General features: G+C 43.9%; 1 protein-coding gene across 4 annotated transcripts in view; it reads left to right on the top strand.

Moving 5' to 3' along the window:
* vac14 (vac14 homolog (S. cerevisiae)) overlaps window positions 1-15,921 on the top strand; it is a 320,684-nt gene that overhangs the window by 30,441 nt on the left and 274,322 nt on the right. For all 4 annotated transcript variants that reach the window (XR_007249130.2, XR_007249129.2, XR_007249128.2 and 1 more), the window contains exons 3-4: window positions 5,257-5,407; window positions 11,304-11,471. Coding sequence is in view for 1 of the 4 variants with exons in the window: in XM_048546809.2 (XP_048402766.1) it covers window positions 5,257-5,407; window positions 11,304-11,471 (319 nt within the window). In the remaining 3 variants the exon portion in view is untranslated. The remainder of the gene's footprint in view (window positions 1-5,256; window positions 5,408-11,303; window positions 11,472-15,921) is intronic.

Raw genomic sequence — 15,921 nt, 5'->3', positions numbered from 1 at the left:
ATAGCTATGTAGAATGTGAGGCAGTTATGGTCACTATCACCGAAATGCTCTCCCACCACAAGATCTGATACCTGCCCCGGCTCGTTTCCGAGCATCAAGTCTAGAATGGCCTCTCCCCTCGTCGGCCTGTCAACGTACTGCGTTAGGAAACCCTCCTGAACACACCTTACAAAAACAGCTCCATTCAAATCTTCTGCTCGAAGGAGGTTCCAATCAATATTAGGAAAGTTAAAGTCACCCATTACAACAACCCTACTGCGTCCGCACTTTTCCAAAATCTGTCGACCTGTGCTTTCTTCAATCTCCCTGCTGCTATTGGGGGGCCTGTAGTAAACCCCTAACGAGGTGACTACTCCCTTGCTGTTCCTAATTTCCACCCATACTGACTCAGTAGGCAGATCTTCCTCGACAATGGAAGCTTCTGTAGCTGTGATACCCTCTCTGATTAGTAGTGCTACACCCCCCTCCTCTTTTTTTCTCCCCCTCCCTATTCTTTTTAAATGTTCTAAACCCTGGAACATCCAGCAACCATTCCTGCCCATGAGAAACCCATGTCTCTGTTATGGTCACAACATCATAGCACCAGGTACTGATCCATGCTCTAAGTTCATCACTTTTATTCCTGATACTCCTTGCATTAAAGCAAACACACTTTAACCAATCCCTTGGTTCCTTCCCAGGAAAATCCTTCCCACTAGCTGGTCTACCTCTTGCTACTGCCTCACCTGCATCAACTCTCACCTCTGGTATACAGCTCAGGTTCCCACCCCCCTGCCATACTAGTTTAAACCCTCTCGAACTACTCGAGCAAACCTTCCACCCAGGACATTGGTCCCCTTCCAGTTCAGATGCAACCCGTCCTTCTTGTACAGGTCCCACCTTCCCCAGAAGGCATCCCAATTATCTACATATCTGAAGCCCTCCCTCCTACACCAGCTGCGTAGCCACGTGTTAAGCTGCACCCGCTCCCTGTTCCTCGCCTCACTATCTCGTGGCACTGGTAGTAAACCAGAGAACACTACTCTGTTCGTTCTGCTCTGCAGCTTCCATCCTAACTCCCTGAAATCACTTTTTATATCCTCAATCCTATTTCTGGCTATATCATTAGTGCCAATATGTAACACGATTTCTGGCTGTTCGGCCTCCCCTTTTAGAACCTTATACACCCGATCGGAGACGTCCCGGACCCTGGCACCAGGGAGGCAACATACCTTCCGGGAATCCCGATCCTGACCACAAAATCTCCTGTCAATTCCCCTAACTATCGAGTCCCCTACCACGAGTACTTTTCTATTCTGCCCCCTTCTTTGCCACAGTGTCAGGCTCAGTGCCAGAGAACTGACTACTATGGCTTTCCTCTGGTAGGTCATTCTGCCCCCCACCCCCAGCAGTATCCAAAACGGTATACTTATTGCTGAGGAGAATGCCCACAGGGGATCTCTGCACTGTCTGTTTGTCCCCTTTCCCCCCCTCTAACTGTAACCCATCTATCCTTGTCCTGAGCCTTAGGAGTGACCAACTCCCGGTAACTCCTCTCAATTACCCCCTCTGCCTCCCAAATGATCCGTAGTTCATCCAGCTCCAGCTCCAGCTCCATTTCCCTAACACGGTTTCCAAGGAGCTGTAGTTGGGTGCACTTCCCGCAGATGTAGCCAGCGGAGACGTGTGCCACGTCTCCCAACTGCCACATTCTGCAGGAGGAGCAAGCAACTGCCCTAGCATCCATACCCCACTTATCTGAACACCTGCTCAGTACTAAAGTAGAAAGCTTACTTCAAGTAATAATAACAAATTAATAACAAACTTATATTCAAGATTGATTGGAGAAGCTGGGGCAGGACTCCTTGGAGAAGAGAAGGCTGAGCAGAGATCTGATTTGAAGTATTCAAAATCATGAGAGGTCCAGACAATAGATAGGGAGTGAATGTTCTTACACGAGAATCAATTGACAACAGGCTACAAATTTGAAGTAATTAGAAACAAAATGGTGCAAGTTAAAATTATTTACATGCAATCATTAGGGTCTGGAATACACTACCTCGGAATGTGGTGGAGGTCGGTTCAATCAAGGTGGTGAAAAGGAAACTAGATGGCTCTTTAGAAAGGAACAGTGTACAAGGTTACAGAGGAGGCAGATGAATAGCAATAGATGTGAATTTGCCACTCCTCGGAAAAATCTGCCTAATATTGTTTTTCTAACGTTGTGAGGAGGAAAATTCGAGACTGAGTGGCACTGGGAGCCTTTTGAGTTGGGAAAATTCTGCCTGATGATAGCCATGTGATTGGTTGAGCTGCATTGAATTGAGGAATGACCATCACCAGAAGACGACAATGTTGTTTGTGCTCAAAATATTTTTAAAAAGACGTCAGAGATAATTTGATACATTGTCAAAGTTTAGACCTGTGATTCTTAAAATTATGTTTACCCTTTGTATATTCTTTCTCCACCCAGTGTCTTTGTCAAACCATTTGTCCTTTGCCTATTTTGATCGTGTATTTGGGGATTTTGAAGCCAATGTCTTTTGCATCCTTTGAAAGCTTACCATTAATTCAGCACCAAAATCTGTCAGTAACCTTGTCATGTAAACTTGACTGAGTGCCTCTTCTAACTACATTCTGCCATGAAGGTAGCCTATTTTCAGTTTGCAAAATTGTCTATTCTAACCTCAGCTTACCTGCTTCTGGAAGCCTCCATTACACTTTTGTCACTTCCTTCTTAGGTCTCCAGTGCTCCTGTGATTAATTTCCCGTCTTCCACCTTTCATAAGCATCAGCTCATCCAAAACACGGCTGACCGGTTTTGAATCTGCACCAAGCCCCGCTCATCCATCGTCCCTATTCTTCCTGCGTTCCAGTAGCCCCTGGTCTTCCAATACCTCAAATTTAAAAGGAATTGTTTTTGTTTAAATATTTTAACAACTTTGTCCCACCTTTTTTATAACCTCCTTCAGCACGGTGATTTCTCCATTACATGTACTGCACAGAAAAAGCCTTAACTGATCCATGCGAAGTTTATACTCCGTGAGTCTCCTCAGCTCAACTCTAACAGCATACCCTTCTGTCCCTCGTACACTTGCATAGCTTCCCCTTCAATGAATCTCTGTTTATTCACCTTTGGTGGTAGCAAGTTATGTATTCCAGACACTTTCTAGTTATACAAAAATTCTCTTGAATTCTTTGTAAGATATACTAGTGACTGTTATTTGTGATCTCTGGGAGAAGCATCTACCCCACATGTCTATTGAACCCTTTCATAACTTTAAAACAGATCAGCTTTAGTCTGTGAATTGTTTGCAAATCAGACTGAGTCCAGATAAGTCTGATTGTTAGGTGTGGAGCTAATATGAAGTGGATCATTCACTCAGATTGACAATTGGGAATATTGCTTAATATGGTGGTGAGTGGGGTTCCACAGGGCTCTGTCCTTGGGCCTCTACTGTTTGTAATTTTTATTAATGACTTGGACGAGGGAATTGAAGGATGGGTCAGCAAGTTTGCAGACGACACAAAGGTCGGAGGTGTCGTTGACAGTGTAGAGGGCTGTTGTAGGCTGCAGCGGGACATTGACAGGATGCAGAGATGGGCTGAGAGGTGGCAGATGGAGTTCAACCTGGATAAATGCGAGGTGATGCATTTTGGAAGGTCGAATTTGAAAGCTGAGTACAGGATTAAGGATAGGATTCTTGGCAGCGTGGAGGAACAGAGGGATCTTGGTGTGCAGATACATAGATCCCTTAAAATGGCCACCCAAGTGGACAGGGTTGTTAAGAAAGCATATGGTGTTTTGGCTTTCATTAACAGGGGGATTGAGTTTAAGAGTCGTGAGATCTTGTTGCAGCTCTATAAAACTTTGGTTAGACCGCACTTGGAATACTGCGTCCAGTTCTGGGCGCCCTATTATAGGAAAGATGTGGATGCTTTGGAGAGGGTTCAGAGGAGGTTTACCAGGATGCTGCCTGGACTGGAGGGCTTATCTTATGAAGAGAGGTTGACTGAGCTCGGTCTCTTTTCATTGGAGAAAAGGAGGAGGAGAGGGGACCTAATTGAGGTATACAAGATAATGAGAGGCATAGATAGAGTCGATAGCCAGAGACTATTTCCCAGGGCAGAAATGGCTAGCACGAGGGGTCATAGTTTTAAGCTGGTTGGTGGAAAGTATAGAGGGGATGTCAGAGGCAGGTTCTTTACGCAGAGAGTTGTGAGAGCATGGAATGCGTTGCCAGCAGCAGTTGTGGAAGCAAGGTCATTGGGGTCATTTAAGAGACTGCTGGACATGCATATGGTCACAGAAATTTGAGGGTGCATCCATGAGGATCAATGGTCGGCACAACATTGTGGGCTGAAGGGCCTGTTCTGTGCTGTACTGTTCTATGTTCTATGTTCTATGACCTGTATAATTGATTCAGAAAGCTTTACTAAAAAGCCACTCTCAATGGTGTTCAAATGTAACCCATTCCTACATTCAAGGGCCTGGAGAGTCCAAGTTAAACTGAAGCTTTAGAATTAGGTTTATTGTCACATGCACTCGAGTTACAGAGAACAGGATTACAGTGAAAAGTGTACAATGCTGCCAACACATGGCGCCATCCTAGGTGTAGATCTTGGGTATAAAAATAGAGAAAGTGAAGAAAAAAGTTCCACTACATTACAGAAATACATAGTATAAATTAAGAAAATAAGATATGAAGCTAAAAAGACAGACATTGCAGTCTTTCTATAAGTGGTTTGACTGGGCTGCACCAGTTCCCAACCAACAGCCATCTTTACTGCTGGCCAGCACCAAACTTTGCTCTTTTCATCTGATAGAAAAGAACATTGGTACCTGATCAAGCAAGGCAGCAATGCGTGTCGATTTGTGCACTCATTGGCTCTGTCTAAACACCCCAGCAGTGCCCAAGGTCTCAGTATCACTATTGACCAGTGATAAAAGGCTTATGCCTGAGAATGAGACTCTCCTTTCCTCCTGATTTGGTATTTTCTTCCTGCCTGTGCTGGCTCTCATATTCTTATGTGAAATCTGAGACTGTACCAGCAAATTTGTGCTGGAGAAGGGGAATCATCAACCCTGTGCTGCATTAGACACTCACGTGAAGTTTAGTCACTTGGCAAATGCACTGGAGGGTTTCCAGAGATGGCAGATCCATACACTGGTTCAAACCCAACAACCTTTAGGTCTGCAGGGAAGGAATGTGAAGCAGCTGAAAAATTACTGCAGCTCTGTGCAATTAACTAATATATTTTTGTCTTCTGTCTTAGGTTGGTGCGAGAGTTTGTTGCACAGAATAACACTGGACAAATCAAACATGTGATCCAAATCCTGTCCCAGGAATTTGCACTTTCACAGCATCCTCACAGCCGTAAAGGTGGCCTCATTGGTCTTGCTGCCTGCTCCATCGCCCTTGGCAAGGTGAGTGACGGTCACTCAAGTGATGCATTTGCTAGTCCTAGGCAACTGTAAACTGGTGGTTTATTAATTAATCCTCTCCAGTCTGATATTTCGCACGTTTTTCTCCACATTTGCACTAGAGGAATTCACTTTTTGCCCCCCTTATACACACAGTCATTCACGTTGCCCCTCCATGGACTATGTAGTGTGACCTCTGACTCTCATTGACCTGAAGAACAGGAGATTTGATGGTTGCCCTACATATAAATCCTTGATGTCAGATGAGCATGAAGGATTAAATAGCACTTTTTGAAAACAGCTCTCTCTGATGTTCTGGTCAACATTGATCCTTCAATCAACATGCACACTTGTGGTGTGCAAAAAGGTTCACTACGTTACAGTAGTGTCTGTATGTCTGCAATTATTTTATCAGATGCAGTCTGTTTGGGATATTTGCAGTTTTAAAATGCCCTATAAATAAGTCCATGTCTTAATCTAAGTATAAAATTAAAGAGACTTCTAAAATGAGGAGCCCTTTCAGGCTAGGATTTTGTCACATGAAACTGAAAGTGTAAGCATCTTTCTGTGTTCAAATCCCTCCGCAAACAGCAATTAAACTGAGCTGCAGCTGTATTTCCTTTCAGGAGTGAGATTTTGTGGACTTTAGCCTGTGATGATAAATAAATGTTGTCTCTATGTTATTGACTTAAATTTTTTTATACCAGTTATAGTACAGCCTGAATGACTGACAGTGTTTTCTGGAACACTTTTTTATTGCACAAGTCATTTAATATGTGTAAAGTGGAAGCTGGTGAACCCATGGCTGGTATGTGTGGTAGGAATTTTTAATGTGTTAATTATTTCGGTGCAACCTCGCAAGTACAGCCAAGCTCAAATATGAGGGAACAAAGATTGTGTTGTGAATAGGTTCATCCTCCATACAGTCAAAAAAATTATACAGGATAAGAACATAATCTAAGAACTAGGAGCAGGTGTAGGCCATCCGGTCCCTCGAGCCTTCCCCAGCCATTTATTAAGATCATGGCTGATGTTTTTGAGACTCAGCTCCGCTTACCCACCCGCTTACCATGTGCCTTAATTCCTTTAGAGTTCGAAAATTTATCTAGCCTTGCCTTGAAAAACATTCAGCAAGGTAGCTTCAACCACTTCACTAGGCAGGGAATTCCACAGATTCACAATGCTTTGGGTGGAGATGTTCCTCCTGACCTCAGTCCTACATCTGCTTCCCTTTTATTTTGAAGCAATGCCCTCTAGTCCCTGCCTCCACTTTATCTATTCCCTTCTTAATCTTATATGTTTCTGTAAGATCTCCCCTCATTCTTCTGAATTCCAATGAGTATAATCGCAGCCTATTCGGTCTCTCCTCATAATCCAACCCTCTCAACTCTGGAATCAACCAAGTGAATATCCTCTGTACTTCCTCCAGTGCCAGTGTATATCAGAGATATATTCTCGGGATGCCTCGGAGATAAATGTCCTCAAATTTTAAGTTCAGAGGGTCTGATTTAGAACAGACCTGAGGGGCAACTCTTTCTTACACAGGGTAGTACGGGTATGGACCGAGCTGCCAGAGGAAGTGGTGAAAGTTGACACAGTTATAACATTGGATGGGTACATGAGTAGGAAGGATTTAGAGGGATATGGGCCAAATGCAGGCAAATGGGACTAGTTCAGTTTAGGAAATCTAGTCGGTATGGACGAGTTGGGCCAAAGGGCCTGAATCTGGCTCTGGGCTGATAAAAGGAAGACTCTACTTTACTTTATTTGGGGATTTGCTTATCCTACGTAGGAACGAGTCAACAATTGCGTGTGCAAAACTGTTTAGTCATTCACATAATTCCTGATCTGTACCTTAACTTTATTTATTAGTTCCATTGCCACAAGACTTGAGGGAATAATGAAGTTTGCAGCTTTTCACTATATCTGTCTAATTTGAATGAGTTTAAAGTTTGGTATCAGTGTGGTATGGTATTTCCTCCATCCACCTAACTACAGAGATTGAGGAGCATTGTGCGGCAGAATATGCAGTAATATGTAAATTCTGAAACTGCTGACCTTGTTACCCTATAAATTACCATTGTGATGTGGGCTTTGCGTCCTTCTCGGCATTTGGACCTGATGTAGCAATGCTTATTTTAGCTCCAGCATTTTTCACCAGATAAGATGGAGCTTGAGACCTTTATACCTTCTGGTCACGTGCTGTATTAGTGATGCTATCGTGAACATGTCTCTTAAAGATATAGTGTACTGTGAGAAGTAACACAAGACCCTTTAGATTATACATACTGTGATGCCCACTTGTGTGAATAGTTAATAGCTATGCCTTAAAAACCCAGTTCAAAAGGCAGGGAGATAAGATGGGGCAGATCAGCCCAGTTATTATTACTGGTGTTCAAAACCTGAGGGTGCCGCCTGGAGGAATTCAAGTTCTTGTATCTAGCACAGCTTTCAGAAGTTTCAATTCTGAAATTGTGATAACAATTGTCACACCAAAAGAAAGTTTCATTTGGGACTCCATTTGGGGGGCGGCATGGTGGCTTCACGGTTAGCAGTGCTGCCCCTCAGCCCAGGGACCTGGGTTTGATTCCACATTCAAGCAACTGTCTGTGTGGAGTTGGCACATTCTCCCTGTGTCTGCAGGGGTTTCCTCCGAGTGCTCTGGTTTCCTCCCACAGTCCAAATTTTAGGTAGATTGGCCATGCTAAACCGCCCATAGTGTCCAGAGATACGCATGCTAGGTGGATTAGCCATGGGAAATGCAAGGTTACAGGAACTGTGGGAGTCTCTGGGTGGGATGCCCTTTGGAGGGTCAGTGTGAACTCAATGGGCTCCCACTCCAGAGGGATTCTGTGATCCATTTATTCAGGGTGCCTCTGTGAGCCAGTAACAATGACTGGCTCAAATAATTGCTTGTCAAGCTATCAATTAAATATTAAGTGAGGAAATGGGAAAGAATTTGAGGGGACAAGATGCACCAATGACAGGGAAGCACATGGCCTGAAACAAAAAGCCAACCCAATAACACTTTTTTTCCCTTCAAAGTTACCATGCATGAGACAGCATGTGCTGACAAAACAAAATTACTTGCATTAAATAAATCCTATTATTTCTGTGTGGCTAACTTGTATTTTTCTCAGTTTTTCTTGTTAGACTATCCAGCTGGGCATTTATAAAATATATGGGGAGGGACGGGGAGAAGAAACAATTCTGAGGAAACAACAAAGTTGGTTAATTCATGATGGAAATAATTGCAAGAGGTTGACCCTCGTGTTTTGGCTTCATTCAGGAGCTTGGAGAATTGAAATGCAAATTTCATTTGAGATACCATTTCCAACTGAGCGTTGAATACCTCCGAGCTATTGTCCATGTACTGCTGATTGTTCCTGTGCGACACTGTGATGACCAGATAGTTTACACACAGCCACAGTATGAGGGGATGTGAACAGTAAAAGCTGTTATACTGCAGATTGAGCTTTAACAATGAGTCATATCTAATGGAATTTGGGTTCTGGGTGGCAAAAGATCTGACGTCATAAAATTGAAATATCGAAATTGATTGTCTAGAAATTAAATGTATAAGTAAACGTCTCTGTAAGAACAGAGAATATGTATGCCGTGGTATGTCTAGGATAAAATTTTAAAGGAAAAATTGAGAATTGAGTGGCAGCTGTACAGAGCAGTTACTGAAATTGACAGGGGCTGAGTGAGTTCTATCTCTGCATAATTAAACCAAAGAGCTTCTCATTTACAATCAACTCCCCCTGACTGCTGGGATCAGCATGCCCTTTCTCTGTTCATTCCCCAGTGGGTCCATCATTCTTTTACCAAAATGCTGCCCTTTTGATAACCTACCTAAAAATCTTACAAATCTTTCATTTTCAATCCCAGCTGGGTTGAATCCAATTACTGAAGCTTCTGAAAGCAATGGCCTGTTCAGAAAACCTGGATATTTGAACACATATCTGCTGTTGTGAACTTCAGATATACAGAAAAGCTTGATACTGCGTTATTTTCACAGAGCAGCAGTCATACTGGGATCTTTGGTGGGGTGAGAGCAGCACAGGGAGGTGTGGATGCTACACTCATGCAGGCAAGTGGGGAATATTCCATCACACTCCTGACTTGTCTTGTAGTTGATGGAAAGGCTTTGGGGAGTCAGGTGAGTTACTTGCTGCTGAATTTCCTAGCTTTTGACCTTTTCTAGCTACCGTATGAGTTCCCTTGCAAAACCGAAATCAGGGGGTAAACTCTCTGCAGGTTGAAGTCATACCTGACACCTAGGAAAATGGTTGTGCTTGTTGCAGGTAGCCATCTCAGCTCCAGGACATCCCTGCAGGAGTTCCTCAAGGTGGTGTTCTAGGTCCAACCGTTGTTAGCTGCTTCATCAGTGACCTCCAACACAAGGTCAGAGGTGGAGATGTTTTTCAGTGACTGCACAATTTCAGCACCATTCACAACGCTTAGATCCTGAAACAAACCATGTACAAATGTAGCAAGACCTGGGAAATATCCAAGCTGGGGCTGAAAAGTGGCAAGTAACAATCATGCCACACAGATGTCAGGCAATGACCATCTTCAACAAGAGAGAATCTAACCATCCCATCCCCTGATATTCAGTAGGGTTATCATCACTTAACTCCCAGGATGTTGAGAGTGGGGGTTTACCATTGACCAGAAACTCTACTGGACTCACCACATAGAGTGGCTACAGGAGCAGGTCAGAGATGAGGATTCCTGCAGCAAGTAGCGTACCTGTCAACTCCCCAGAAGCTGCCCGCCATATACAAGGCATGAGTCAGGAATGTGATGGAATACTACCCGCTTGTCGGGATGAGTACAGCCTCAGCAACGCTCAAGAAGCTTAACACCATCCAAGACCAAGCAACCTGCTCGATCGGCACCACATCCACAAACAATAACTCCCTCCACCTCTGACGCTCAGTCGGAGCAATGTGTACTGTCTACCACGTGCAATGCAGAAATTCACCAAGGGTTCTTGGACAGCACCTTCCAAACCCATGGCCACTACCATCCAGAAGGATAAGGCCAGAAGGTACATAGGGAAAACCAAACTGTAAGTTCCCCTCCAAGGCACTGACTGTCCTGAATTGGAATTATATCACCGTTCCTTCAGTATCACTGAGAAAAATTCCTGGAATTCCCCCCCACTAACAGCATTGTGAGTCTGCCTGCAGCACATAGACTGCAGCATTTCAAGAAGACAGCGCACCACCACCATCTCGAGGGCAACTAGGAGTGGGCAATAATTGCTGGCCCAGACATGAGTGAATTGAGCAAAAAATGTCTTGCTCCATTTCTGGTCAGTGGTAACCCATTTGCTGTTGAAGTGGGCGATTCAACAGTGGTAATGCCATTGAATGGCTAGAGGTGATGGTTAGATTCCCTCTTGTTGGGTGATTTTTTGTGCTTGGCACTTTTGTCACTAATTTTATTTGCTATTTGCCAGAGCATACCTGGATCTTATCCAGGTCTTGCTGCATTTGTACATGCACTGCTTCAGTATTTGAAGAATCACAAATAGTACTGACCATTGTGCAGCTATCAATGAACATCCCCACTTCTGACATTATGGAGAGAAGGTCATCGAAACAGCTGGAGACGTCTGGACCCAGGACCTAAGGAACTCTTGCAGAGGTGTCCTGGAGTTTAAACTGGGTGTGGTGTGTGGTTGAGAGTTTCAGTCCAGAAGGATAGACTGTCTGCACTTGTTATCTCATTTTCACGTGAGGAAAGATAAGTTTGAACTATCAGTGTGCAACTTAACTGTACAACTGTATGGCAGTGCCTCAGAGAGGCTGTTAAATCATGCTCTATTACAATGTCTGTCTTCTCCCTTATTTGTGTTCATTTTCTGTCTTTTTATTTTTCCCTGCAGGATTCTGGTTTGTATCTGAAGGAACTCATTGAGCCAGTTTTGACCTGTTTCAACGATGCTGATAGTCGATTGCGTTATTATGCCTGTGAGGCCCTGTACAATATAGTAAAGGTTGCCAGGGGCTCAGTCCTTCCTCATTTCAATGTACTGTTCAACGGACTGAGTAAGGTAAGAGCAGCCAGCACATCAGTGTCAATTCTGGACGGCTTTAATAATTAAAACAAAACAAAATCAGTCATCGGTTCGATACCTTTAAAAACTGACCTGCGGGGGAGTGTAGTGACAAGAATGCACTACTAGATTATTGAAACAAGGGCAAGTGATTGTTACTTTTTTGAATTTGTCATTTGCAAATATTCTGCTCACTATACCACCACCTCAAGGGCAGTTGGAGATGAGCAATAATTGCTGGTCCAGCCATGAGTGAATTAAACAAAAAAAATGTCTAGCTGTGTTTCTGGTCAATGATAACCCCCACGATACTGGGGGTAGCTGGTCACTGGCAAGTGGAGTTGAAAACAATCAGAACAAACAATGATTTGTCTATGCCATTTAATTTGTAGCCTGCTTGTCTCCTGCCTGCCCCTTATTCACAGTTATGTAACAAAAAAGGCGTTTTGCTTCCTTTTGTTCGGGGCTGGCAGCACAATTAACTGAGTGAGGGACCAATCATGGATTGAAGCCTTTAGCAGCTTGACCAAATCAGCCCTTTACTGAGGATTAATTTCTCTAGGTACTGCAACCCCTCCCACTGCCTTCCGTCCCTCACAGCGTCACTACTGAGTTGCTGGTAGGAGCATATGTGGAAGCTCCTATCCCCTATTCAGCTCCTGGTGGTCCTCACCACCACTTTGCTATCACAATATTAAGTGTACCTCTGGAGGAAGTTGATGAGGTTTGCACTTCTAAGAACACTAGATTTAATCTGTCGAGATTAAATTATACAGCCACGGGCCGTTGGAGAGTTTTTCAAGTAAACCCCTCTCCCTGTTGTCACCATCAGTCAAAAAGCAGATTGTGAATTGATATTTTCCTTTTTGTTTTAAACATTTGAGGTCAGAGTTCCCTCAGTGTCTTTGTGGGCCCTGATTTTTACAAGGGCATACAATGCTGTGGTAAAATTTAAAGTTTGTTTCATACACTTAAATGAGGGAGGAGAGATACGGCGCAATACGTGGAAACAACAATTTGGAAAGTGATAAAACTATAAGGAATAGGTGCAGGAGTAGGCCATTCAGCACCTCACAGCTGCTCTGCCATTTGATAGGATCGTGACTGACGTGAGATTCCTTGCATCCACTTTCCTGCCCTTTCCCCATAGCCTATGATTCTGATCAAGAATCTGTCCATCTCAGCCTTAAATAAGCACAAGGACTCTGCTTCTATAGCTCTCTGTGGCAAGGGGTTCCAAAGACACTTAACCTTCAGAGGGGAGGTTCCTCCTCAGCCCTAAATTGATGCCCCTTTATTCTGAGACTCTGCCTTCTAGCCCTGGCTTCTCCCATGAGAGAAAGCAGCCTCCCGGCATTTACCCTGTTGAGCCCCTTGAGAGAGTCCCTTCAATGAGATCACCTCTCATTCTTCTAAACTCGACTGGGTAGAGTCCCAACCTGATTAGCCTCTGATCATAAGACAACCTCTCCATGCCAGGGTCAATACTGTGGAGCTGGAGGAGCACAGCAGGTCAGAGGAGCAGGAGAGTCAACGTTTCATCAGGACTCGGTGTGGAAATGGGTGAAGGGAGTTTGGAAATAAATAGAGGGAGGGAGTGGGGCTGGGTGAAGGTAGGTGGGATGGTGATAGGTGGATGCAAGTAGGTTGTGGAGATAGGTCATGGGAAGGGTGGGATGGATAGGTGAGAAAGAAGATGGACAGGTTGCGTCAAGTCAAGGAGGTAGGGATGAGAGGGAGGGCTGGATATGGGGTGAGACTGGGGGTGGGAGAGTTTGAAACTGGTGAATTCTATCTTGAGGCCATCAGGCTATAAGCTCCTGAGGTGGAATATGTTGCTCCTCCAGTTTATGCGGTGTCGTGAGGCCCAGGATGGACATGTTGTCCAGGGAGTGGGAAGGGGAGTTAAAATGGCACCCGGAACGTGCTATTGATTATGGCATACAAAGCACAGACGCTCCACAAATCAGTCACCAAGCCTGTACTTGGTCTCACTGATGTAGAGGAGACCACATTGGGAGCAATGGATACAGTCGACTAGGTTGGAAGACATACAGGTGAAACCATGTTGAATTTAGCAAGTTTTTTGGGGCCTTGGATGGAGATGAGGAGAGAGGTGTAGGGGCAGAGACGGCACTTCCTTTTGTGCTAGGTATGGCGGGGCTCATGGCGAGTGTGGAGCAGATGAGGGAGTTGTGGAGTGTGTGGTCGCTACAGATGGCAGATAGAGGTGGGGTGGGAAATATCTCTTTGGTGATGGGGTCAGGCTGCAGCTGGCGGAAATGGTGGAGGATGATATGCTGGATGTGGAGATTAGTAGGACGATATGAGGACCCGGGGATTCTGTCTTTAATTTTGTTTGCTGTGGGGGGGTAGGCGTTTGAGAGCAAGAAGTGCAGGAAATGCAAGAGATGCAGTTGAGGCCATTATGAATCACCGGAGGGAGGAAATGAAGATCATTGAGGAAGGAAGACATCTGGGATATCCAGGAGTGGAATGATCCATCTTGGAGGCAGAGGAGCAGGAATTAAGAATATGGGATTGCATTCTTGCAGGAGGTTAGGTGAGGGAAGGTATAGTCCAGGTAGCTGTTGGAGTCAGTTCATGCCAGGGATCATTCTCGGATTCTTCTCTGAACTACTTCCAAAGAACTGATAACTTTCATTAAAAAGGGGATCCAAAACTGCTCTCAGTACTCCAGATGTGGTCACACTATTACCTTTTACGGTCACAGTAAGACTTCTCTACTCTTATGTTCCAAGCCCCTTGAAATGACGGCCAACATTCTATTTGCCTTCCTGACTACCTGCTGTCAGAGATTATGGGAACTGCAACTGCTGGAGGAGCTGGATGAACACAGCAGGCCAAGCAGCATCTTAAGAGCACAAAAGCTGACGTTTCGGGCCTGGACCCTTCATCCGAAATCTAGACCCGAAACGTCAGCTTTTGTGTTCCTGAGATGCTGCTTGGCCTGCTGTGTTCGTCCAGCGCCATACTTTGTATCTCTGATTACCTGCTGTCCCTGTGTTTTGTGCGCAAGTACCCCCAAGATCCTTTGCAGCTTTCTGTAGTTTTTCTCCATTTAAAGAATACTCTGTTCTCTTGTTCTCCCTTCCAAAATGAGCAGCATCGCATTTTCCTCACATTATACTCCATTTATCAACTTTTTGGCCACTTACTTAACCTATCAAAATCTCCCTGTAAACTACCTGGACCTGCTTCTCCTCCTATTTTTGTCTTGACCACAAAATTAGCTGCAGTACATTCACTTCCTTCCTGCTAGTTTATTAATGTATTCTATAAACTATTGCAGTCCCAGAACTGAGACCCCACTAATTACAAGTCACCAACTTTTTTTTAAAAAAACCTTATCCCTTCTCACTGCTTCCTGCCCATATGGCAATTCTCTATCCACACCGATATATTATCTCCCACACTCTGGGCTGTCATCTCATGACTTAAACTTTTATGAGGTACCTTCTTGAAAGCCTTCTGGAAGTCCAAATACAACACATCTGTTGGTTCTCTTCCATCCACTCTGGTTGAATCTCCCTCAAAAAATAGTTATTAGTTAGTCAGACACTATTTTCTTTTTATGAAACCATGTTGATTCTGCTCAGTTAGGTTGATTTTCCAAATGTTCTGCTATTGTTTCCTGAATAATTGAATCCAACACTTTTTTGCAACAGTAGATGTTGGGCTAACTGGCCTATCATTTCATGCACTTCCCTCCTTACCTTTTTGAATAGGAGTGTCACATTAGCAGTTTTCCAGTCCTGTAGTACTACTTCAGGATCCAAAGATTTTTAGGAAGTTACAAGTGCATCCACTATCTACATAGCTACTTATTTTAGGATTTTGGGATGGAAATCCTCAGGGCCAGGGGACTTACATGATTTTAACCTCATTAGTTTGTCTAATACTGCTTCAGTTGTAATGGTACTTAATGCCTCCCTTGTATTCTTTAGTAGTAATGGGATGTTGGAAGTATTTTCCGCTATGCAGACTGATACAAAGTATCTGTTTAACTGTCCTGCCATTTCCTTGTTCCCCAAAACCCGCTCCCCAGTTTCATTTTCTAAGGGGCCCATGCAAACTGACCTCACTGTTATAAATTTAATGAAGTTTTTTTTTGTTTTCAAGGTTTTGTATTCCTTGATAGTTTGCCCTCAGTTTAGTTTCTCAGTCTTTAATATCTTTTTAATCCTCCTTTGCAGGAATCTGCATTTATCCAGCCTTTAAGGCTATCACTGACTTTGACCACCTCAATGCTTTTTCTTTCAACTTCATACTCTCCTTAACTTCCTTGGTTAGCCCTTGTCTTCGAATCCTTCGTCCTTATTGTGATATATTTTTGCTAAGTATCATGAATTATTTCCTTAAATATTTGCCACTGTTTGTTTACTCAGATCCCTGCTAATCTATCTACCTGGTTCATTCTAGCTAA

This window comes from Stegostoma tigrinum, chromosome 16 (genome assembly GCF_030684315.1).
Source record: "Stegostoma tigrinum isolate sSteTig4 chromosome 16, sSteTig4.hap1, whole genome shotgun sequence".
NCBI classification, from domain to species: Eukaryota; Metazoa; Chordata; class Chondrichthyes; order Orectolobiformes; family Stegostomatidae; genus Stegostoma; species Stegostoma tigrinum.
Note: the sequence above shows the minus strand (reverse complement) of the source record. Positions and strands in the feature narration are given on the sequence as shown.